Source organism: Lagopus leucura, unplaced genomic scaffold (genome assembly GCF_019238085.1).
Source record: "Lagopus leucura isolate 7727_CA_CO unplaced genomic scaffold, USGS_WTPT01 Super-Scaffold_797, whole genome shotgun sequence".
Classification (NCBI taxonomy): domain Eukaryota; kingdom Metazoa; phylum Chordata; class Aves; order Galliformes; family Phasianidae; genus Lagopus; species Lagopus leucura.
Genome location: NW_024962259.1, coordinates 4,690,236 through 4,712,902, shown reverse-complemented (window position 1 = coordinate 4,712,902; position 22,667 = coordinate 4,690,236). Strand labels below are relative to the sequence as shown.

Sequence of the window (22,667 nt, the reverse complement as noted above, 5' to 3'; positions counted from 1 at the left end):
TATGCTTCAAACCCATTTCAGAATCTTTATTGGAAAAACAAATTAATTGCAGCATCTCAACTGTTATTCAAACACATTTAATAAACAAAGAGAAACAGTAGCAAAGGGCACTGACAGGTGACAAACTGTACAGAACCTCTGGATTTGCAGGCAAAGGAGGAGCCCACAGCCCAGCTGCAGGGCTGGGGTCTGCTCCATCTCACTGCCCCCTCTGCCTCAGCCCACTCAGTCACCCCTGAGAAAATCTATTTAAAAATATGCAGAAACAAAGACACTGTAAAAGGTTATTTCCAGCCTTGCCATAATAGAACAACCAGGCCACTGGAAAAACCTAAAAAAAAAAACCAAAACCCAAACGTCACACTTTCCATTCCCAGGACTAATGCTTTGAGGTGAACTCTCCCAAGAGGTACAAACACTCTTAGATATCCAGTACCTCTCCCCCTTCTCACAGCATACTACCTTAGAGTCAATGGGGCAAATTTCATCTTCATTGTTAGTTTTGATATAATTGTGAGTGAGTAAAAGGTAACAGAAGGAAAAGCCCTGTGCTGAGCAAATAGAGATGCAGCTGGTACATCATGCTGAGCGGCCCTTGGTCTGGGGTACAGGTCATTAGCACTATCAGGGGAGAAGAAATCCTCCCCTGGGATCGTATCTTCATGATCTTTGTGCCTTGTCCTAAGTATCATTCAACAGTAAGGGCTATTCAGGAACAGACTGGTTTTGTATGTCAACTCTGTTGAACTGAAGGCCTGTGCAACCGAAGCCAAGGAGACTCGAATACACTGACAAGCCCTTGCTGCAGAGAGCAGTGTGGAGGGGAGATCCAAGGTGCAGCCTTGATAGTCTTTCACATGGATGAGTTAAAAAGCAGCTCTGCTCAGCTGACGATGGTGGTTTTTTTTGTGGTGGTTTTTTTTTTTTGCTCTCTGTGGCTCAGCAGGGAGTGATGCTATCGCTTTTGCGTGAGGCAATCTCTCGTGGGCTTCACCATGTATGGCATTTTGGAACAAGGTATTGCTTTTACCTGGTTGAACTATACTGGCCAGAATCACAGAATCACAGAATTGTAGGGGTTGGAAGGGACCTCCAGAGATCATCGAGTCCAACCCCCAAATGTCTCCCTTCAGGTGAGCTCATTAGTGTTGCTGTGAGTTTGAGGTGTTCAGCTGGCGCCGATGTGACAGATGCAGCTCACCCAGTCCCTGTCACCTTCAGTCTGGTATTTCCTTCCAGTTTCCAGAAACTCCCTCCTCCAAGGAAGGCAGAGAACATAAATGAATATGAGAATTAGAGGGCTTTTCAGGCTGTTAACTTGCATTACGATGATTCTTCTTGATTTCTCAGCTGAGAGCACAATGACTGAGACTACAAGATACTGGCAGAGGAGAGATATCTATAATACCACAGTGTTATTTAGGCCCAGCCAAGCTGTATGGTCTAATCACACCAATACCATCTCACTACATTATAAATGGGGAAGATGGAGGGAAGGAGGAGAGCTGGGTTCTTCAGCACAATGGCAAGCCAGCTGTGTTTCAACAGCCTGTAACTGACAGAATGTGAATTCAAAGACATTTGGCGTGGTCTGTTGTTACCAGGACTGAGCTGGCATGGATAACTGACTGGCAATTCTTGTGAATGAGGCAAAGCCTCCAGTGAAAGCATGGAACATTGGCAAAGGATGGAAAAGGACAGGCACGAGTATGTACCAAGAGGCCAAGTGCAGCTGTGTTGCTCTGTGCCTTTGCTGTACGCCTTGTTTACTGAACTGGCTGTCAGACCTTTGGTAACATTTTGCTATCCTTAGGCCCTGCCAGCAATAAGTGATAAAACAGGTGACCTTCCTATTTCCATCTCAACACCATAAGGAGACCACAGGTAGCTGACTTTTTCCGTAAAAGAACCAAACTCCTCAAACCAGGGGAGGAATTTCTGATACCTTATTGAGAATCATCTGCTCTGTGCTCATCCATGTCTGCAAATTCCAACATCTCCAAAGCTTTGCATGTAGCATTAGTTTGGGATTTGACTCAAGAAAAACTAAGTGCCGGGACACGTGGGCTACAAGAACAAAGCAGGGACGAAAGGAGAAAAATGCACAGCAGCAAATTCCTAAGAAATTTCATTTACCAGACTAGGAGGGACATGCCCTTGGTTAGGGATGGCACAGCTTAACATAGAGGAAACAGTGACTGCAATTTGGCTAAGATTAGAGTTCAAGAGAGGCACAAACGAACATTTTGCACATCTATCCAAGGCATTCAAAAAAAGTCACAGAAGTTGACACATTGGACAAAATATATTACAACAGTTTGGCAACTTTTCACACGCCCCACACCCCCAGCTCTTGATGCCCCTGTGTAATTTGAGCTGATCTCTTTAAAGGTTGGGGACATGAGGGAAGATGCAGTTAAATCACTGTATGTAAATAGCGGATCTCCTCTGTAACAAGTCCCGTGGGTAAAATCAAACCTACCTGCTTGCTACAGTACAAAAGAAGTTCTGCCCACAGTCCTCCCTTGGTGAAAAGGCAGGTGACAGAGCCCATGCTGCTGGATACAAGGCAAAGCTGAACTTGGCTGGAACAAGTCCCTAACCTTGTGATTTTGCACCAGGCTAAGATATATGGTCATGGCAAGGTGTCGAAGGGGAAGATGTCACCATTCTTCTTCAACAGAGAGGTATACAGGACAGAACCATTATTCTGTCACTGTTCTAGGTGAACACAGGTCTGTTTGCATGCATGAGAAGAAATGGGCTTTGGAAAACGCCAGGAGCCCATATATGATAGTGCTAACAGCAAGACCTGTGTTAGATGCACGTGTAACTCCGCTCCCCTTATTAGCGAAGCTCAGCTCCTAGGAATTGTACAAGGAACAAATACAAAGCAAGAATGAAAAAAACTGTTTTTTACAAGTAGCTTCTTTGCTCCTTCTTTTAAAGCCCTGTTCTGATCTGTGGGGGACTGGCTGATCAGGAGGGAGCACTGCAAGATCTCTGCACTGTTCTGATGGTTGTAGACATAGGCACAGGTCAAACACACCTTTCCACCCATGGCAGCCTGTGTAAGGTAGGACTGACCACAAGGCTGTGTGGACCTAAGCAACCTTTGCAAAGAATCCAACTGGGAATCCAGCACAGCTGTTGTTGGAAAAATTCAGTACAGCACTGGCCAAAAAATAAAACAAATACTTGTGGAACGGACTGAAATCCACCTGGAAGAGTTTTGTCCTTTCTTGTTCTCCAGAATAGAAGGAAAGCCTTTGGTTAGGACTAGAATTACTCATAACTGGCAGGACAGGCTTGGCTTTGCTTTGCATTAGCTTGGTTACTGTACAGGGGCAAGTTTGCATTGTGGAGACATGCTCTGTCCAACTAGATTGCCCTTTTGACATCTGGGAGTTCTAGAGGAGTGGACACTTGAATTACATCCGAGATCCTCGCTCTTGAAGAATCTGAAAAAGAAGAGAGCCTCTATAAATAACTCAGGCAAGTTTAGAAGCCAAAGTTCATGATCCAAATCTTTGGCTTTTGTAGAGGAAGGAAAGGTAGTCTAACAAGAGAAGGAATGAGAGAGTAGCCTATTGGCGTCTATGCTACCGTACCGAATGACAGGCTGGTTAAAACAGAGTCTCTTCTCTAGAAATGCTTTAGCTGCCTGCCGGGAGTTAAAAATGTCATCTTTTGTTGCTGTCCTGGGGAAAATGCATGGACTGAAGGAGAAAAACAATGTCAGTCTTCTTCCCACAGTATCCTTCAGTCACAAAATCCTCTTTTTTTCCAAGTCTTTCCTCTTTTTTTTCCCCCCCTTGATTTGAATGCATGGTAAACCAGAAAATCTTTTAAGAGAGGGAAGGTCATGCACACAGGAGAAAATATGAAAGCTGGTATACAGAAAAAAATAAATATATATGTGTGTGTAGGTATACTGCAAATTGTGGATCTCCTGATGTAAGATGTGTTTTTTTTCTTTGCATAAGGGAATTCAAGACAATGCATTTGAGGAGATGCCTCACCTTTGCCTTCTCGCTGGGCTCTTTGACAATGCCATTGGTAGAATTGTTGAGTTCCCTAGACACAACACAGAGGAATTCTGCCTGGTCTTCATTTCCATAGTTATATGAAGATCCAATGCTGATTAGCTGTGTGACAGAAGACAGCCAAGGTAAGGATGACTCTATTGGTAAATCTTGACTTCTGCTTTATTCCTGCAATTGCCTTTTCTGCTACAACTGTTCAGAGAGACCTGTTCTGACCTGAAGTGCCAACAGGTCACATCCCTTCCCATATTCCAGTGTCACAGTCTTTCCCAAAGTGTGTTTGTAAGGCAAGTATTTACACAAGCACCAGACACATCTGTACATTTTTTACTAGTACCTGTTCAAATTTCCACCCATCAGACATGGTGGACACCATCTGTGTGAGCTCTTCCTCTTGGCACTGAAGGACTCTGTATACATGCTTCACAGGTCCCTAAAGAATGGAGAATAAAAATAAGCAGGAGTTTAGCAACTGTTGTACTAGTATCAAGCTAGGAAACTAATTAGCCTTTTACAGGGCCTCCTGCTCTGTCTGCTTGCTGTTTGAAGAAGTTTCAACCATATGGGCTTCCTGAGGTCTCATTCTCGTGACTATCCAGTTGATTCTAAAACTGCTACAAGGAGTTAGCATGCTTTTTAAAATCCTTCCAGGTGCTTATGTGCCAGTGAAAGCAATACTTTGTTGTCTTTTAAAGCCATTTACTGTTTTTTAAATCAAACGTACTGGGATTTGGATATCAGTTCAGCAGCAGAGACTGATATAAAGGGCAGAACGTGGTTCAGAGAAGGAAGAGTTAAACTATTCCTTACCTCCCAAAACATCTGTTTCGTTTCCCTATCTTTGTCTGTAGCACTTTTAACTGTTCATTGTCTTTCCCTGCACTGTTAATAAGATGACTCAGTAGCCTGTACTTGTGAAACCACAATGGATCATCTATCCCAGCTGTGGTTTCGTTTAACTAAGAACACTGATTGTCACTGTTAGAAACAAACCAAAGAACTTCTACCGGAAGCACCTATAGCCACATCCTCCTACTGTGCTACAGAAAATGACTGACTTCAGTATGCAAAACCCATGTGCATTACTTGAGAGGTTCTGTTCTCATTATCCCGTATCCGCTCCTTCACCAGCCGCACAAGCGACGCAATGTTGTAAAACTCAGCTTCTTCCAGTACCCCTAAGGAAGGAATCAAAAGCAGGCAATCTGTTACTTTATAAAGAGCAGAACAAAGACAGTTCAGCTACAAGAGTGCAATACCTGCTACTGACTCCAAATCTTTCCCACGTGTAAGAAAAGCCCTGGGCGCTAAACGGACTGTGCCTCTGACCTCACGCTCCCAGACTGGAAGAAAACAAGCTGCCTCCCTCTGTGGTTAACAGAACATTTAAGAAAGATTATTCCCCTTTCCCTAGGATTAAGAAACCCCGTGGTACAATCTCTAATATCATTCATGCAGCCTCGCTCAGGGGAAGGTCACCAAGGCTCCTTGCTTGTTCAGAACTGCTGTCTGTTTGGGGAGAAGAGATGCTGTTCAAAAAGTGCTATAAAACAGTGCTTGCAGTTCTTCTGTGTTTCTCATACCTTCTTCTGCGAGCTCCTTGTTTATGATGAGCTTCCCATGTCGGAGGTAGTTCAGTATTGGACCAAAATATGTGGGATCTCTATCGATGAGATACGCTCCTGTCTCATCCTGTTGAGTGTGCACAGAAATGAAGCAGGCACAGTTAAATGGCATGGCATTTCACTTTTAAATTATACACTGAACAGCTTTTCTTTGAGAATCTGGATTCCTTTGCTTGTGAAAAGCGTATCTGTGACTCTATGCTTCAGCCAGCATTTTTCTCAGTATCTGAACTCAGCTGTAAATGCTGCAGCTCATAACGCTGGCGGATGTCTCCCAGTCAGTACTTCCACAAACAAGCTCGCATAAGTGAAGAGACGAGCAGGGCTCAGCAGTTTTGCTTCACTGCAATAACAAAATACAAAAGCTGGCAGTCATGCTCTGCCTAAATTGGTTTTCCATGCTAGTTTAAATAAGAAACCTGGAAGAACATTTGGATTTCCAGTTCTGATTAACAGCATGTGATAATTCAAAGTACTTTTTTTTTCCCCCCCTTTCTTTGAATTACTGGAAATGCCCATTGCAGTGCACCAGTCCTGTCTCTGAACAGTCTCCAGCAGCTGGGCATACAACATCATCACATTACCAGCAATCCACAATTAAAAGCATTTCCTGAAGCAGCATGGAAGGGCTGATAAAGCCTGCGTGGCTGTTTTTCATGCCGTTTCCTTCTATCACTTTAAAGCAATGCAGGTCCTGCTAGGCAGCCTGCTCCAAAGCAATGAAATGCTGAGGTCTTCCAAAATGTCATCTCCTATCTTTGCTAAGACTGGTAACCATTACTATGGCCATAACCTGGATTTAAATTCTACTTAAGCAGATATAAAATGCTGTACAGACACTATAGAAACCCTGCAGTAATAATAACTGTTTGTAAAACCTGTATGTTAACAACCTACAGCAACTGCAGAGCTATATGTCCAGTAAAGCTCTTGAACTGGGATCTTTTCTAAGAGCAGAAGTAAATACAACGAAAACCACACACATCCTGGGGGCGGCGCATCATTTAAATCTCTGTTTCTGGGGAAGTTTCTCTCCCTGCTGCGTGCAGTAGCAGCAGAAGGGCGCTGGGGCGCTCCGGAGGAACAAGGAGGCGGCGGGGGCTGCAGCAACGGACGCACGACTCGGGGTGGTGCCGGGACTCCGTAGACCCTGGCCGGGCCCGGTGGGAGCGGGAGGTCCGGGCCTCACCTTGTCGGAGCCGAGCTCGGGCCCGTCCTGGCAGCAGAGGCGGCACAAGAAGGACTTGGGCTCCCGGCACAGCGTCTGTCGGGTGCTCACGAAGTACGTTCCGCCCACGTTCAGCCGCACCCATTTGGAGGCGGAGGGCGGCCGGGCCGCACCGGCGGGACTCGGGCTCAGCATAGCGCCGGAGAAACCCGGCGCGGCCGAGCGAGGGCTGGGCGGTCCCGGCACTCCCCCGGGGCCCGGACTGGGTGTGCGGCCCCGCGGCGGCCCTTCCGCCGCTGCCAGTTCCGCCATGGTGGCCGCCCTCAGCGCCCCCACGCCGCCATCCCCGATGCCGCCGCTTCCGGCGCACCAAGCACTTCCGTGCGCGGAGCTGCATGACGCATTTCCGCTAGCGCTGTGCTCTGACTGGCCGACGGGGCAGGACTTCCGGTGCGTCGCTCGGCAGCGCCAGAGGACTGCGGTAGCGGTCGGTGAAGGTGAGCGGGTGAGCGGAGGAGAGGAGAGGGAAGGGAAGGGAAGGGGAGGGGAGGGGAGGCGAGGCGAGGCGAGCGGGAGGCTGGCTGGCTTCCATCTATCGCCCCTTGGTAGGCGGCGTGGGGGCCCAGAAGGAGTCCCGAGTTCCGTGGACTCCGGGGGGCGCCGGTTCCGGGCTCTGCCTGCCGTGACCCGCTCTCCTCTCGCGGCAGCTCAGCGTCATGGCGGCCCGCAGAACTGCCGTCAAGGCCATTGACTGGGCGGCCTTCGCGGAGAGGGTGCCCGCCAACCAGCGCGCCATGTTCAACGCCCTGAAGACCCGCAGCGACGCGCTGTCCGCCCGGTGAGTGCCGCCTGCAGCCTCTCGCGGAGCTCCTGGCCGCTGTCTCGTGTTGTAGTTTCCCACGGTGATCCGAGAGACGGCACGGCAGTCGCCTTTAGGGCAGGCGGTAGCGGTTTCTTGTAGTGAATCTTCTTTGCTTAATCCTCCGCACAGTTAAACTGCGGCTGCGATGTGAAAAAAACTAGTTCTGTGAAAGCGCTTCGCTTTGGTGGATTTAAGAAAAATGAAATGCTTTGAAAACCTCGTTGCTCAGTTAAATGCTATGCAGACAATGGTTCTTCCAGGTGCTTTGGCATCTCCTGCTTGATGCATGCTTGCTATTACAGTTAGCATTGCCTCTTGCCTCTGACATGTGAAAGCTGTCTGTGGTTTCTTATAAAGCTGTCTCTTAGAGATGCTGTGCAGTAGCATGAAGTGGGAGGGACTGCGGGTTGAATTTGTCTGTCCATAGGGAAAAATCTGTTTCAGGGGTAAGGGAGTTTACAGAATTGGTTCATCACTAGTTATTAATAAGTAGATATTTTCTGTTCAACTCAGCAGGGTCTGTTAACTCTCTTGAAAGTAGGAGGGAGCAAGTGATAGCGTCAGGTTTGTACTGGCACTGGTGGTGACCGCTGTCCTTCCTCTCCTTAGGTTGGCTGCACTGCCTGAGAAACCCCCTGCCATTGATTGGGCTCACTACAAGATTGCTGTTGCTAAAGCTGGCATGGTGGATGAGTTTCAGAAGAAGGTCGGTGTCTTTGTCAGCTGAACATTATTACTCTATGGAGGCTTAAACAGGGAATATCTTTTAGTTGAAAGCACCAGAATAAAGGTATTTTCAGTTTTGGCTAGTAGCTTCCTTTGTTTTATGTCCTGCAGATCAGTCACTCACCTGAAAGAAAGAAAACTCAGTCTGTAGGAGCAAATTTGAGTAGTGCCTCTCCTGAAACAAATATTTGGTGTATTTCTTTAATTTACTGAATAGTAGAAAATTATAAGTGCAGGTCTGCAGACTAAGAACGTGCAAAGCCAACTTTGATGCCTGTGGGGTTGTCATCCCATTTAGAAATGACCTGAAAAAGAATGAGCCAAGCATTTGCTGAAGGTCACACAATGTCACTGGCAGCATGGAAATTGGCTGCTGTAAGACCAAAATAACCAAAAGATAGATGTGGGAACTCTGAGGAAAATCTGTCCATGATAGGATACATCTTTGGTGTTAGACTTCCTCGTGGTGCTGTGCTTTGCTGTGTGCAATGCTGTGATGAGTATGCATAGTACAACGTGTCCTGGTGATGATGTGCAATATGTAATAGCTCACTTTAAGCATACAGGTGAGTGGTGCTGCTTGAGAAATGTGCAATCAAGATGCAGAGGTCATTTTTTAAAAGCTCATTAAGCTATGCGTTTGTGAGCATGTTGTGTCATAGGAAGAGTGGAAGGAACACTCCCCTGCTGCTGGGGAGAACCACCTTTCACACGCAGGGTTATGTAAATCAAACTGTTTCAAATTTTTCTTTGTTTTCCAGTTCAGTGCACTGAAGGTCCCTGAACCAGTGGATACACAAACTGCCAAAATTGATGCCCAAGAGCAGGAAGCTGTAAGTGTTTGAAATGTTCCTGGATGCCAGACTTGTCTCTGAGTCCTGTGAAGATGGGAAGGGGTGAGAGGGAAGGTGTGTTCTGTACTGGCGTCTGCACAGGCAGAGCAGCCTGAGAGTATGGCTCTCTGGTCTTTCTTTGCATGTCTCTGGCTTTTGGCTAAGCAAAAGATTTTTTGCTTTGGGAAGGGCTTGGATTTTGTTCAAGATTTTGTCCGCTTGTGTAATGACAGAGAATTGTAACATGAGCTTTGAAGGTGGTGTTGCAGGTTCACTCTAGATTGACATCTTTATTATAACTATATTCACCATGCCCTCTTTTTTCTTGCAGACCAAGAACATTGTGGAGTATGTGAAAGCTTCCAAAGCTCGTATTGCTGAGTATGAGCAGCAAGTAAGTATGGATGTTGCTTTGTGAATATTCTCTTTAACCCTGCTTTGCACACTCTTTTTCTTTCCTGTGCGTGCTTTGCTCTTTCTTGCTGATGAGTGATTTGTAACATATTTGTCTCTGCTCTCACTTCAAGCTTCAGAAGCTCAGAAGCATGATTCCATTTGAACAGATGACTTATGAAGACTTGCATGAAGCTTTTCCTGAAACCAGACTGGACAGGGAGAAGTATCCATACTGGCCACACAAACCCATTGCTGATCTGTAAACTGGCTTGGAAACAGTTTATCTGATGACTGTCAGAATGAATTATCTCTTAAATAAAAGTGTTTTCCCTCCTGTCTGTGGCTTAGATCTTTAGCTGTGAGGTTGCAAGGTTTTGAGAAATATGGAACCACACAGCAATGCACAAAGAGGGTGGTTTTCATGGATTTTGTCTGTTACTGGTGAACTGGTTTTACAGCAAGTACTAAGATCTGAGCTAGATCTGCTACTAACATTGAGTCCTCACACAACTTCTGTAATTTACCTTTGTAACCACGTAGTACAGGGAATGTGGTTCTGCCTTTGCAGGTGAATTGTTGCTTAGGAGATAGACTTGCACTCCAGCGCCACAAAATAAGTTATGTTTAGTAGTGATCTGCAGGGTGATGTCTGTCTCAGGGGTTTTAGAGGCAGTGTGCTGGGGCTGCTTTCCAGGTTGGCTGTGTTGGTTTAGGTGCAGTTGCAATAGGAGTTTAAGGAATTAGGTGAGATACAGAAGTTCAGAAGTATGATATTTTGAACATCCCAAGCGTTGCTCCCCCATAATCCTGGTGATCCTACCAGTCTGGATTTCTGTATGTTGCAGATCTCACTCAAAATCACAGAAACAATAGAACAAAGGCTTCGTACTTTGATTGATTTATTTAATTATCTGAGTAGGAATTCTTAAATGTCTCTCCTCAAAATGAAAACATCTCCATAAATGAAAAAGGGCTTTAGGTCCCTTTTTCTGAGCTGTAAGAATTACTATTGGATAGAATTAAGGTATTCTCTTCGAGTTCCATTATAGCTTTATCTAATTACTTTGTTAGCCCACGGAGCACTTTCAGAATATATGTATGTTTACAGAACTAGAGTACAATGCACACACCATGCGGACTTTATGCTCTGGTTGTGGTTTGTTTTTTTTGTTTTTTTTTTTTTTCTAATTTAGGCAGCTGAAACAACTGGTTTGAATTGAGCAGTAAAGAAAATACAGCAGAGGGCTTGGAAGAAATAAAATGGAGAAAGACTGAGCGAGCATCGCACAGAGCTGGTCCCTAACTGCTCCATTTTATAGAGATAACAGCAAAAAAAAAGAGTGACAAGAAGAAATGGCTGTAGAGAAGCACCTTCTCCAGAACTATCAGAACCGGGTCCTGTTCCGGTGTTTTCCAGCAGGGCTTGGTTTGCTGCACTTTTTCCTGGGTCGTCTTGGTAGGATGTTTCATGGCCTGGTTTGTCATTGGTGGCTTGGTGTGTACACCTGCAAACAGCAAACACTGGGATGGGGCAGGATGGGGTGGCTGCCAGGAGCACTGACTGGAGCACTTCTCGCCTGGAGGAAACCCACCTTGACTTGAACCTGCAGGTAAGGTGCAGGCAACCCAGCCTGCTTGTTTCAGAATTTTTGGGTTGCTTTACCTTGTTGGACTGTTCCGAAAGCTTTGCCCAAGCGTAGGGATTTGTGCTGATGGTGCAACAGGAAGAAGGTGTCCAGCACAGCCATGATCATCAGCAGGAAGGTGCCTAAGAAAAAGAGCACTGCAAAACAACAGGAAAGCAAATAAGGATTTGGTAACAGGCACGATTCTCTTGAATCTGTAATCTACCTGAGAAAGGAAATTGCTGTCTGCAGCCAGCTGGTGAAGGGTAACTTTTCATGATGTCATTGCTCATGAATGTGCCCGCGAATGCCCAGCGATTTTCTTAGAGTTGTTACCTGAGTAATATGCAGGATGCCATCAATAAAGATGAGTACCTATTATGGGCGGTTCGTTGGAGGAAGTTGGAAGCATATTGTTGAGAATCACAGCTAACATGGAGCTGCCAAGAATGATGGAAATCTGGAAACTGATTTTCTCCTCGAGAGAGCTGGGTCCAAACAGCACAGCCATGTCAAGCAGATACAGGGCGCACGTTGGGAGGATGAGGTTCAGAATATACAGAGTGGGTCGTCTCTTCATGGAAATCTGTTGAAGAAGATGGACAAAATTTGAGTAAGAGATAACACACTCTTGAGTGGATGCTTACTCCCTGATGTGGAAAGCTACCTTGCTTCATACTTTCTTTTTTTTTTTTAATATTAACACAGAACAAAATGAATTTACATCAGTACCATATAGGTGATCACAGGAAATTCTCCATCGTCCATTTCTTCTATGTACTCATTGATGCTCAGGTTGGTGAACTTCCATTCTCCATCAGTTAGGAAGAAGCTCTGGCTGTTTACCAGCATCTCAGCTGGTGTCCGCTTCACTTTCAAGGAAAGGTCTGTTACTGTTTGTAAGAGGAGAGGAGAGGCAGAATTGAGGTTTCTATCAGAGGTCAGTTATTTCCTCTTCCTTTCCTTTCCAACCAAGGTTGCATACACATGAGGAAAGCAAAAATCAGATGTAAGCAAATATCAGGCTTGTCACAGCAAGGCTGTCGTTTGGCTTGTGAAGACCAATTCCAGGGGTGACTACCCAAACATCTCAGATGCTTGGAGATGTGTTGCCGGGAGAGACGCCAACACATCACAACTCTGAGCTTATTTTCCCTCTAACTAAACAGCACTCCCCTAACAGCAAGTGGTGCTGATAAGGGAACCCAGGAGTCAGCTAGGGCCCATCTCAGCTGTTCCTTTTGCACGTTTAGCTTGTTTGTGCTAAAACTTAACTTGCCACTTACCTGGGTAGAGAAATGAAGCAATGCTCATGTTGCACGTCTGGGTGTCGAAGGGGAACTTGAGGATCATCAAACTGCACGTTAGTGTGACCTGGAAGGGAAGGCTGGCGTTGAAGGTGCCGTTGTGTGTGACGACAATGTACTCCAAGTTGGACTTCTGTTCGTTCACTCTGGAGGAAACAAAACCGAAGAGTGACAGAGCTGCAGGATGCTGCAATGATCCTCAGTCACACAGAAGCTGGGGCCGTAAGTGTCCCTTTCGGATGGGTCCGTGCAGCCACACAGACATGGAATGCAGTGGAAAGGGATGCATGGGCTTTGTGGGGAAGGGGCTCAGTGCTGTCTCTGCATGCTGACTCCCATCCTTTCCCCCTACAGCCAAAGAGCTGGAGGGCCCATGTGCAACACTGCCAAGGGTGACTTTCATCCCACCACATTGTTTGTCCCCCCAGCTGCTTCTTCAGGATTAACAGAGCCTATATGTTGCATTTCAGGAGATGCTACAAAATTACTCACCCACAAAGTGCTTTATATAAGCTCTTTCCCATTAATGTAAGATATGAGATTCTTGGTTACGTTTAGTTTATAGGAATAGCTAGTAACTGAGTTTATCCCATTTCCTGCAATATCACCAAATGGTTTGCATCCACAGTATTTTTCTTAAGCTGGTGGATAAAAATAAAATGAGAGCCTACCTTTCCAAAATGAAGATTGGGGGTGACCAGAATGAATCCATGGGCAGAACAATTTTAGAAATGTTACAGAAATCCCGTGGGTCCCAGGTGGCAAAAGTGTTTGTCCACTCCTGGGTAAGGAGGTAAAGGGGAAAGGTGAGTGCTGGGCTCGGACCCAGCCATGTTGCTGGGTGGCACGAGAGAGAAATGGTCTTACGGAACCTACCAAGCTCAACACGAAATAAAAAGTGACGGTCTGGAGCTTTTCAGCCTAGGGAAACAAAATGGAAGGTATTTAATTGATTTTCTTAGCTGTACCCTGTGCAGAGCTCTGGGGTTTTCCGCCACTGCTTCTGCCATGGATGGCACAGACTGTGGAAACTGAGCTTGGGAGGACAGGCTGAGTTGTTCAAAAGTCCTCCAAGCCTTAAAAAAAAAATGCTTTCAAGCAGCAAAAAGCTGAAGTGGAAGCAGCTGGAACACCCAGGTCTTGCTGGCCCAGTCCTGCCTTGCAGAAAGATCAGATCTCAATCTAACAATGGCACAGATTTCTGTTATAAAGACTTGTCAACATTTGTGCATCCTTACCACAGACAGAATTGCTATCAGCATAAAATCCATCATCACTTCCATAGGCTCCTTCCAGTGAGTCTTTGGCAGTATGTGCGTGTGCAGCTTGCTGTGAGAGGAGATGTTCAGGTACTCAATGACATCATAGTAGGTGCAGATATACCTGGGAGCAGCTCCTAATGGCAAAAATATACACTTCAATTAGAAAAGGATCAGGAGAGATTTCAACCTGTGAAAGAGACATGTATGAAACGAAGGGTATGGGATGTAGGTACGGAAAACATCATCGATCCCTTCTTGCACAGATGAGAGCAGAGCTCCTCAAAGCTTTTCCAGTCCTCTTGAACTTACCTGTCCCAAGAGAAAGTGTGAGCAGAGCTATAAACGCTCGCTGCATCTTCTCCTGCTTCCAAATAAAGAGGCAGATGGTACTGGGTACCTTACCAGCAGTTCCAAAACACGTCATTTGTTATGCAGAAGTTGATTTGATATGTACTAATGAGGGATTGGTGTTTTGTAAACAGGAGCTAGACTCTGTATTTACATTGGAAGGAAGACTTTGCTAATGGATTGACGCACTCAGTGGGCTCTTGGGAGTGGTCTTTAGTTGTGGTAAAGGAAAAAGAAGAGCATTAAATCCAACAATTTGAGGGAAAGAGAAGAAAGGGCTCATATCCATAAAGGAGAGGCTGGGAGCCAGAGCCACTCAACAGCAAATCTTGTCTCATTTGCAGGACCAATGCAACACCACTAAAACAGAACAGGAAAATTAGCTCTGGGGGGCAGAGAGGCTGCTCTCCCTGTTCCCTAAGTGCTGAGCACTTTGTGGAATCACTGATGTTGTTTCTGCCTTCTAGTTGACACTCTGTCCTCCTGAGGTGCTACTCCAACTCCTCACTGTTAAGATTAAAGTCTCAGAGATGTTTACTTTATCTCTCCCTCTGCCCTTCCTTTGGCCATCCTCCTCTCTGCCTGTGTTCCTGCTGTAGCTCCAATGATGCCTTCAGGTGCACTGAGTGACACTTTGAGTGTAGGGGAACAGCCCCATTTATTGTGTTCTTGGAAAATCCCATTTCCCTGGGATATTGCAGATGGTACCTGAGCACCTCCAGTTGTGTGGGACAGGAGGAGGGAAAATATGGGCCATACAGTAGGGTTTGAACCAAACAGAAAGGGTTGGGGTGAGCCATGTGTTGGTGCAGGAACTGATGTGGGCAGCATCACTGGGACAGGAGCAGTGCTGGAGGTGATGCCCTCCAGAAGTGCCCTAGGTCTCCCAGCAGCTGTGAGGTGGGAGTGGGCTGGAACTGAATCTGTTCTGCTGCTCTGTCAGCTTTTGGTATCCAGCATCCTGCTGCAGCAGCATGGCCCTGGGCTCCACTGCACATCTCTCCTCCTGCAGCTCACCTTGGGGTGCCTGGCCTTCAGTCCCCCATGCAGTGAAAACAGCTTTGTCTCATTTGCTTTTTCTGGGTTCCTCTGCTCTTGGTTTGCCCAATCTCCTCCATCACTCTGCGTCATGGGACTCCCAGACCTTCCCCAGCTCGCAAGGCGTGACCTATGGATCCTTCCTGGCCTCGTGCTGCTCTGCACATCCCGACGTCTGAGAGCAGTGCCCTCTGAGCGCAGGGCTTCTCCTTAGAGACCAGAACCCGGCTGGCACCCCCTGCATTGCGACTATGGCAGAAGGAAGAGTAGCCCAGAGCTGAGGGAGACGGATGGACGCGCAGACCCATGCGGCACTCGCAAGGTGACGGGAGCCGAAGCGGACACCGAGGCCCACGCTTGACTGACGGTGCGGCTGTGCGATGTACGAACGCCCCATCCCCAGGCGCTCGTCCCACCGCGGCCCCCCGCGCTCCCGGCGGCCGATTCGCGCCCAGCGGCGGCCGGAAGGCAGCGGGCGGACAGCTGGGGGAGCTGCAGAGCCGTGACCGCGTGGCCTAATGGATAAGGCGTCTGACTTCGGATCAGAAGATTGAGGGTTCGAGTCCCTTCGTGGTCGCAAAGGGTGCTCCTACTTTTCCAGGCTCTCCCTCTTCCCACCCGCCCAGAGAAGGGGAAGGAGCACGCGTGCCCGGGTTTGGTTCCCTCCTGTGAGACCTGCTCCGCCGGGATTTTCCCTTTTTCTTTTCGACGCCTGCGGGGTTATCCTGCTGCACGGCCGGGAGCCGCGCGTGTCCCCGTGTCCCCGTGTCCGTCCGTCCGTCCCGTGTCCGTTCCGGCTCCCCGCGGGCGCAGTCCGAACTCCACTGCGTTTGGGGCCGTTCCCACGAGTGGGAGCGCGCATCCCGCGCAGCCCCAGTGGCCTAATGGATAAGGCACTGGCCTCCTAAGCCAGGGATTGTGGGTTCGAGTCCCATCTGGGGTGAGCAAACCCTTTTCTCGATTATTTTTTTCATTGCTTTCTCCCCGTGTCAGTGCGTGCTGATACAGACGCACTGGGTGCGTCTGGCGCGGGGTGGGAGGGTACGGTGAGAAGGAATTTCGCACCCCCGTGGGACAGGAAATTAATTAAGGATCTGAATGCAATGGGAGAATTAAGGACTGAGCTCAATCAGAGTAACAGAACTCTGTAACACCGATGCATCGGTGAGCACCGTCTGCAGGGTTTGCGGAAGGGAAGGAACGGTGGGGCTCGGGGCAGCGAGGGCTGCGTTAATGGAAGAGTCTCAGAATATCCCGAGTTGGGAGAAACCCTCGAGGACCACTGAGTCCAACCCTACACTGCACCACCCCACCACCACCCCTCTCTCAGCGGAGTCCCAGCGCTCCCTCAGCTCCGGCCGCCCTGCCGTGCCCACCGCCCTCCGGGGCACAGCCTTTCTCAGCCCCCGGCACGGCTCTGTGCCGCGCCTTCGGGCCCCGCCGCCATCAGCAGATGCAGAGCAGGACAGGGCCAGCACTGATGGGAAGGAGGTTTCACTCCTCCGCCAGAAACCACATCTCTGTGCGGAGCTGCTCAGTGAGGGCACTCTGTTGAGCCGCGGTGCCCTGGGACCACAGCCCTGCGCATAAATGCTTGTAGGACGATGCTTCTCCGTTTTGTTGCATTAAAAAGCTGATCGAGAGTCTTTTTTCCTACAGTTAATGGACTGTAAAAGGCAGTTGTGGTCAGGGTGATATCACACCAGTGAAACCTAAAGTGAAGTTTCTTTTCAAGTTATTTCTCCCTGTTAGGTGCGGGAGGAAATGACTCAGCTGCCTGGAAAGCAGAGCCACTTTGGCCCGGATCGACCCCGCGCTGCAGGCAATGCCCTACAGGTGTTGCGGCTGCAGTCACGCTGGGATCTCCATGGCCCTGGTTGGCTCACTGCACACTTTGGGGGACTACCTCAGCGACGGTCCCGCTCCGGTGCTATCAGATGGAACAGCTTCTGGTGTTTCTCTCCCTCACCACCTGTGGGCCGAGATTCTGGCAGGAGGAAACCGCGCGTGTGCCGCTCCCAGGAGCCGCACTACCAGCCGGTGGGCGCGGATTGGTGTGCGCAGAGGGAATAAAACAGCGCCGGGAAAGATAAGCACAGGAATTCTGCGGTGACTGATTCCCTAGCGGTGGATTCGAATCCCTCCCTGCTGTCCGGCGTGCTGTAAGAGAGGCCACGCGGACCGCGGCGCACATCTGTGGGCGCTGCCCCCCCCCCCGGCACCCGGCACGCCCCGCCCTCGATTCCACGCTGGCTGAAGTCGAGCTGCGTGGCCGCGGGGATCAGAGCGCCCGCGTTCCTGTGCCCCAGATTTCGGATTGCATTTGTGTGCTGGGTTTCTGCCGTCCTCAGAAGCACGGTTTGAACAGCCACAGAGAACATCGCGTACCGCCCGTGGGACTCCTGTGCCGTGCAGCCGCACACGGGGGGCGGGGCGGGTGCTATGATGTTCCGTGGGGACCTCCTGCCGCTTCCTGCTGTCACCAGCGTTCGCCTGGGAGGGCCACGGTGGTTCCTGGGGGCAGGGAATGGGGTTGTGATGTACGTCTGTGGGTGCTGGGGGGCGTGTAACCATTGGGGGCCATCGGTGTCTGTCACTGTTCCCAAAACTGAGGGCGAGGGGACCACGTGGCCTAATGGATAAGGCGTCTGACTTCGGATCAGAAGATTGAGGGTTCGAGTCCCTTCGTGGTTGTTTTAAATCACTCAATCGTTTGATTTCAGCTGAAGGTATTCTTGCGGCGCTGGCTGCCGGGAGGAGAGGAGCGGCCGCCAATGAGCGCAGAGGCCCGGTTTTGGGGTAGGCTGTGCCCCCGGAAGCTCCGCTCCCAGCTGTGGCCGATTCCGCTAAAAGGCTGGGGCTGCTCAGGTGCGTGGTGGGGTTGGTGTTGTTTTCTCTTAGGGCGGCAAGAAACGCTGTGAGGAGGGTAGGCAGAACCGGGCTTTTACTCCGTCTGAAACTCGGCCTACGAACCCTGCCGCTTTGTCCGTTCTGGCCCTGGGGCAGGACAGACACCGTGAGGCTGCACCGCTTCTGTGCCTTTCTCTTCCCTTTCCTTTTGGCCTATTTTATTTTTTTTTAGCCTGCGGGCTCAGTGCGGGGGGCTCTGGTATTTGCTGGCCCCGTTCTCGCTGCGGTCTCGTCGATTCTCACACCTCCGCCTGTGCGATTCACAGCAGCTCCCGTGCTGTTACCAGGAGCAGAGCCGCGCTGCTCAGGAGGAGGCGCGGAGCCCTTGAACGGCGTGCTGGTGTCGTGGGCGCAGCGTCCGCCCGGCCAGCAGAGAGTTAACCAGGAGCACCGGAGGATGCTCCTGCGCAGCCCCAGTGGCCTAATGGATAAGGCACTGGCCTCCTAAGCCAGGGATTGTGGGTTCGAGTCCCATCTGGGGTGGATCTTTTCCCCTCCCGCGTACTGTCGGTGCACAGCATCAGCTCGGTGTCTTCTTTTCCATCGCGGTCGCTCCGGGGTTCCCCCCGTGCACCACCGCGGTCTGAGATTGTTTAAAGTTAGCGGTCCGCCTCCTCCACAATCCTGTCGTGTGCAACGACGTTCTGTGTCGCTGAGGCAGCAGAAATGATCGTAAATGATCGCGTTACCTCCCGGGGTTCCTGCAAGGGCTGGAGGAAAGAATTTATGTTTTGTTTGCTCCTGCTTCTTGGCAGGTTGTGCATAGAGATGGGATGGAGGCAGCCGCATTGAACACATCAACTGCATTCAGAGCTGCGAACCTCAGGGCCAGGGCAGAGATTTCCCTCCTTGCCTAAAAGAGTACAGCACCCCTGCTCACCCCAGGTGGGACTCGAACCCACAATTCCTGACTTAGAAGGCCAGTGCCTTATCCATTAGGCCACTGGGGCCCTGCAAAGTGACAAAAAATGCATGATTTCAGTGCCTTTATGAGTCCCTGCCCCACACAGCAGAACAGCCAGACCTCGTGCTGCCACAGCGCTGCAGGCACCAGGGGCACCGTGCTGCTGATGCTGCTCAGTTCGGTACCGGTCACGGCTCTTAAAGGTGCTTAGTCTGAGGCTTCACGACGCTGCACTTCAAGGACCAGAACACCCCTGCACTTAAGAGGATGGTTTTTGTCTTTAAGTGCTGAAAAGAGTGCAATTGCCTCCTGCTAACCTCCTGCTGTGGCTTTAGGCTAATTCAACACGTTTTTCTTAGTTGGTAGGAAAAAAAAAAAGTCAGCTAACTAAAATCTGAGTAAATTGCTTGAAATGGTGAATTGTTATTTGTATTTGAAGACACAAAGCTTTTACTCTTTCTTTCCCACCCGATCTATTGCTGCTTGTACGTTCAGCAGCAGAGGGAGTTCTTAGAAAGATACAGAGGACTGGACGAAGCACAAGAGGTCAGCAGATTATAAATATGTTTTTTATTTGCATTTTTAGACAGACTTTATCAGATCAGTTTAGTATCATCTTCTGTTGCCAACAACATTTCCTTATAAAGGCAGTACACGAAAGACTTCCACCTCTGCTCTCAGTCAAAATCTGCCTTCCTGCTCTGTTTTATATTTGAGTGTATCCTTTTCTGTCTTAATCGTTCACGGTTCATTTTTTCTACCCTAAAACACAATGAAAAGATTCTTTAGTGCACACAAAAAAAAGCAACAAACCCTCTAATAAATGCTCAGCTAAGAGTTGACAAATGTCCACAGGCACTGGACATCCCCCGTTCTTGGTTTTGTTTAGTTTTTTAAGGAAAAACTCTGAATATCTGCCATTACATCACATTTAAATGTTTCCTGAGAAGATAATTTTTTGTCCCTGATGGGCTATTTTAACCAGAAGATCCTACTGTTGTCTTTATCGAGTTGCTTCTAGAAATGACAGTAAATCGTATCTCTTTTATTTTCCCTCCCCAGTGAAGAGTGCAAATAAAGGCAATCTTAACAATGGTACCTGGCTATGAGTTGCTGTGCAGTCTCCTTAGACACCACCTTGGGCTTCTCAGTAGCTTCTGTGACCATGACTCTGATTTTTTCTAAACAAATCGCCAGGTTCCTCATCTGGTAACGACTCTCTTCGGAGTTCACAATCAGCTCACCAGCTCGGTTTATCTTATTTCTGTGCTGAGGAGGGAAAAGCATGTTGTGATCACTGAAACTTTGTTCGACTTGTCAAATTTTTGCTGGAACTGTGAAGTGTTGTAGGGGAGAGGGTAGTTACCACTGATGCCATTTTTTCTCTTACAGCTTCTGGGATCCAGTCTGCTGATGCCAGGTGGAACCTGACTTCTGCCTTGGTATTCACTGGGAGGAAAAACAGGACTTTTTCAATGCAATAGATGGAGTTCCTGGGTTTTATGAGGCAGTTCAGTCTGTTCACTGCTGACTTTGAACATATTCTGATATCAGTGTAAATTTCCTGAAGGATCACAATTTATTTCTTGCTACTTTTTTTTTGCATACTATTCTAAAAGACAATTTTATGGTATTTGCACTTCTACACGTTATAAAATTTACTGCAATTATTAGCCAATACCTAGCCGGCAGAAGAGGAAATATTTTTTGTTTCCTTATTTGAGTTAAGCAAACAGTTTACTGCATAGAAAGCTGAAGAATCCAGTTGGCTTACTGCATGCTCAGTGAAAACAGATTACAGAAGTGATGTTTCCTGTGACACAGTAAGAATGCTTCTGGGAGAATGACTGCTAGCACTTGTCTCAGGCATTGCAAAGACTAAGGAGCTGTTAAAATGTAAAATGTTAAAATGTAAGTAATAATGAAAAACTCACATTAGACAGTACAAAGGTGCTCTTTTAATTTCAGGCTCATATTTTACCATAGAGCACAGAGAAACAGCTTTCAGGCTTGGATGCTGAGTGGGACTTTTCCTTAAGTCCGAGAACCCCTTTCATACCTTTGTTAACATTCTGCCCACCAGGGCCGCTGCTCCGGCTGTAGGATACAGTCAGTCGGTCTGGAAGAGAAGGAAGAACAGCACCGTGCTGCCCTTAGTTTTGTGGTGGGGAACAGGGGGTAAGTGATGTCCCAAAATGCTGCACGTGAGACTGAGAGAAGCCTGCTGTCGGTGCTTTCAGCTCAAACTGAGCGCTGACTTTTCTAGAGTCAATCAATTTAAATTACATTTTCTAAATATTTGCTATTCATCAAGAGGACAGCAAAAGTGGGTGATCTGCTCTTAAAGCACACGGAGCCCACAGCGCGGTGCCGGCTCTGTGCCGTCGTGCCACGCGCCTTCACAGGCCACAAACGCTTGGGGTCAGTTCTGCTGAGCCGTGACACTCACCCATGGGGATGTTGAGGGCCGCTGGCCTGGCCTCCTCCTGGAAAACACGAGGGAAGGAGAGGGGAAGTAGCGTTAGGCGGTGAGCGAGGCGGCGGGGCAGCCTCACGGGCGCCTCGGGCCTGGCCCTGCCTGCCGCAGGGTGACCGCGCCGAGGCCGCGCTGCGCCCCAGGGCCCAGCTCAGCCCAATCCCACCCGCTCGCGACCCCGGTCCCACTCGCCGGGTCGCTGGCGGTGCCGCCGTCCCGCGGCGGGTACAACTTGTCCAAGCTGTAGGCGCTGCGGAACTCGGTGCCGGCGGCGGCGCGCTGCGAGAAGCGGGCGGTGAGGAACCGCAGTGCCCAGGGCCCGCGCACCGCCATCTTGGCGCTTCCACAGTGCGGCGCGGCGCGGCGTCCCCTGGAAACGGCGCCCCTCGGAACGGCGTCCCCTGGAAACGGCGGCCGCGCGCTGCGTTCCGGGGCCTTGTGGGGCCGCGCGGTGCCCAAGCGCGCTGTGCGGCCGGGCCGCCTGCCGAGGGGCGTGGAAGGCGCCAGGAGGAGGTTGAGGCGCCTTTAGCTCGGTACGGCAGCTCCTCGGAGCACGTTGAAGGAGCGAAAAATTAATGTACGCGATCAGTGTGTATCTGTGCACCTGTGCGCGTGTACCGTAACCTTTATTGACGCGTTTCCCAGATCTGGAGGAGAGGTGCTGGGGGGGGGAGGGGAGCACAGGGGGAGCGCAGCCCTGGGAGCCGGCAGCCGACGGCTGCTGAGACGCGCCTCGTGACCGCGGGCAGGAGCGGCAGCTTCTGGCGCCGGGAAGGCGGTCCGGCAGAGCGCGGGGCTGCCGTCAGCACGGTGTTTTGTCGGGTGCCGACGACGGTGCCTGTAAACCTGTGCGCGAAGTCAGAACGGTGCTTAAAAGCGGCACGGCGCTGCGCGGGGCTGGGCTCCAGCTGGGCGATGGGAGCTCTGAGCCCCGAGCGGGGCTGCGGGGTGAGGGTCGGTGGCTCCGAGGGGAGCTGGCAGCGCCGTGCTCCGGCGTGACCGCGTCTCTGGGTTTGAACCACGGGCCAGCGGGTGAGGATGGGTTCCGCTCTGCTTCCCCGGCCAGAAAATGGAAAGCTTGAAGGAGAAAGAGCAGAACCGTCAGAGAGAGACCGCGCCAACTGGTGACCTTAATTTAGAG

General features: G+C 49.4%; 4 protein-coding genes and 5 non-coding genes across 11 annotated transcripts; 5 read left to right on the top strand and 4 right to left on the bottom strand.

Annotated features, from left to right (window-relative positions):
• On the bottom strand, positions 1 to 7,151 carry KCTD2 (potassium channel tetramerization domain containing 2). The gene is made up of 6 exons (XM_042865263.1): positions 6,861 to 7,151; positions 5,630 to 5,738; positions 5,133 to 5,224; positions 4,384 to 4,479; positions 4,023 to 4,148; positions 1 to 3,461 (listed from the first exon to the last, which is right to left on the bottom strand). Exons 1-6 carry the CDS (start codon positions 7,149 to 7,151, stop codon positions 3,432 to 3,434), a joined length of 744 nt encoding a protein of 247 aa, XP_042721197.1. The 3' UTR covers positions 1 to 3,431.
• A 101-nt stretch (positions 7,152 to 7,252) lies between these two features.
• ATP5PD (ATP synthase peripheral stalk subunit d) lies at positions 7,253 to 9,992 on the top strand. 2 transcript variants are annotated; one of them, XM_042865324.1, is made up of 6 exons: positions 7,253 to 7,336; positions 7,547 to 7,677; positions 8,311 to 8,407; positions 9,189 to 9,260; positions 9,592 to 9,654; positions 9,788 to 9,992. In XM_042865324.1, exons 2-6 carry the CDS (start codon positions 7,556 to 7,558, stop codon positions 9,917 to 9,919), a joined length of 486 nt encoding a protein of 161 aa, XP_042721258.1. In that variant the 5' UTR covers positions 7,253 to 7,336; positions 7,547 to 7,555; the 3' UTR covers positions 9,920 to 9,992. The 2 variants fall into 2 exon arrangements, with proteins under 2 accessions (XP_042721258.1, XP_042721259.1); XM_042865325.1 differs by having other exon boundaries at positions 7,302 to 7,344.
• An 875-nt stretch (positions 9,993 to 10,867) lies between these two features.
• Positions 10,868 to 16,098, bottom strand: LOC122176479 (5-hydroxytryptamine receptor 3A-like). Its single transcript, XM_042865005.1, has 9 exons — positions 15,912 to 16,098; positions 13,827 to 13,984; positions 13,465 to 13,509; positions 13,260 to 13,369; positions 12,568 to 12,734; positions 12,014 to 12,174; positions 11,657 to 11,867; positions 11,320 to 11,439; positions 10,868 to 11,161 (listed from the first exon to the last, which is right to left on the bottom strand). The coding sequence occupies exons 1-9, from the start codon at positions 16,096 to 16,098 to the stop codon at positions 10,956 to 10,958; spliced, it is 1,365 nt and encodes a 454-aa protein (XP_042720939.1). The 3' UTR covers positions 10,868 to 10,955.
• TRNAR-UCG lies at positions 15,741 to 15,813 on the top strand. Its single transcript has one exon. It is a non-coding gene; the product is annotated as a tRNA-Arg (tRNA).
• Positions 16,099 to 16,106: 8 nt separating the features above from the next.
• Positions 16,107 to 16,179, top strand: TRNAR-CCU. The gene has a single exon. It is a non-coding gene; the product is annotated as a tRNA-Arg (tRNA).
• A 1,678-nt stretch (positions 16,180 to 17,857) lies between these two features.
• On the top strand, positions 17,858 to 17,930 carry TRNAR-UCG. Its single transcript has one exon. It is a non-coding gene; the product is annotated as a tRNA-Arg (tRNA).
• Positions 17,931 to 18,556: 626 nt separating this feature from the next.
• On the top strand, positions 18,557 to 18,629 carry TRNAR-CCU. The gene has a single exon. It is a non-coding gene; the product is annotated as a tRNA-Arg (tRNA).
• A 394-nt stretch (positions 18,630 to 19,023) lies between these two features.
• TRNAR-UCU lies at positions 19,024 to 19,096 on the bottom strand. The gene has a single exon. It is a non-coding gene; the product is annotated as a tRNA-Arg (tRNA).
• A 501-nt stretch (positions 19,097 to 19,597) lies between these two features.
• MRPL58 (mitochondrial ribosomal protein L58) lies at positions 19,598 to 21,862 on the bottom strand. 2 transcript variants are annotated; one of them, XM_042865187.1, is made up of 6 exons: positions 21,719 to 21,862; positions 21,500 to 21,536; positions 21,110 to 21,169; positions 20,417 to 20,499; positions 20,150 to 20,319; positions 19,598 to 19,812 (listed from the first exon to the last, which is right to left on the bottom strand). In XM_042865187.1, the coding sequence occupies exons 1-6, from the start codon at positions 21,857 to 21,859 to the stop codon at positions 19,728 to 19,730; spliced, it is 576 nt and encodes a 191-aa protein (XP_042721121.1). In that variant the 5' UTR covers positions 21,860 to 21,862; the 3' UTR covers positions 19,598 to 19,727. The 2 variants fall into 2 exon arrangements, with proteins under 2 accessions (XP_042721121.1, XP_042721122.1); XM_042865188.1 differs by having other exon boundaries at positions 20,441 to 20,499.
• Between the last annotated feature and the right edge of the window lie 805 nt (positions 21,863 to 22,667).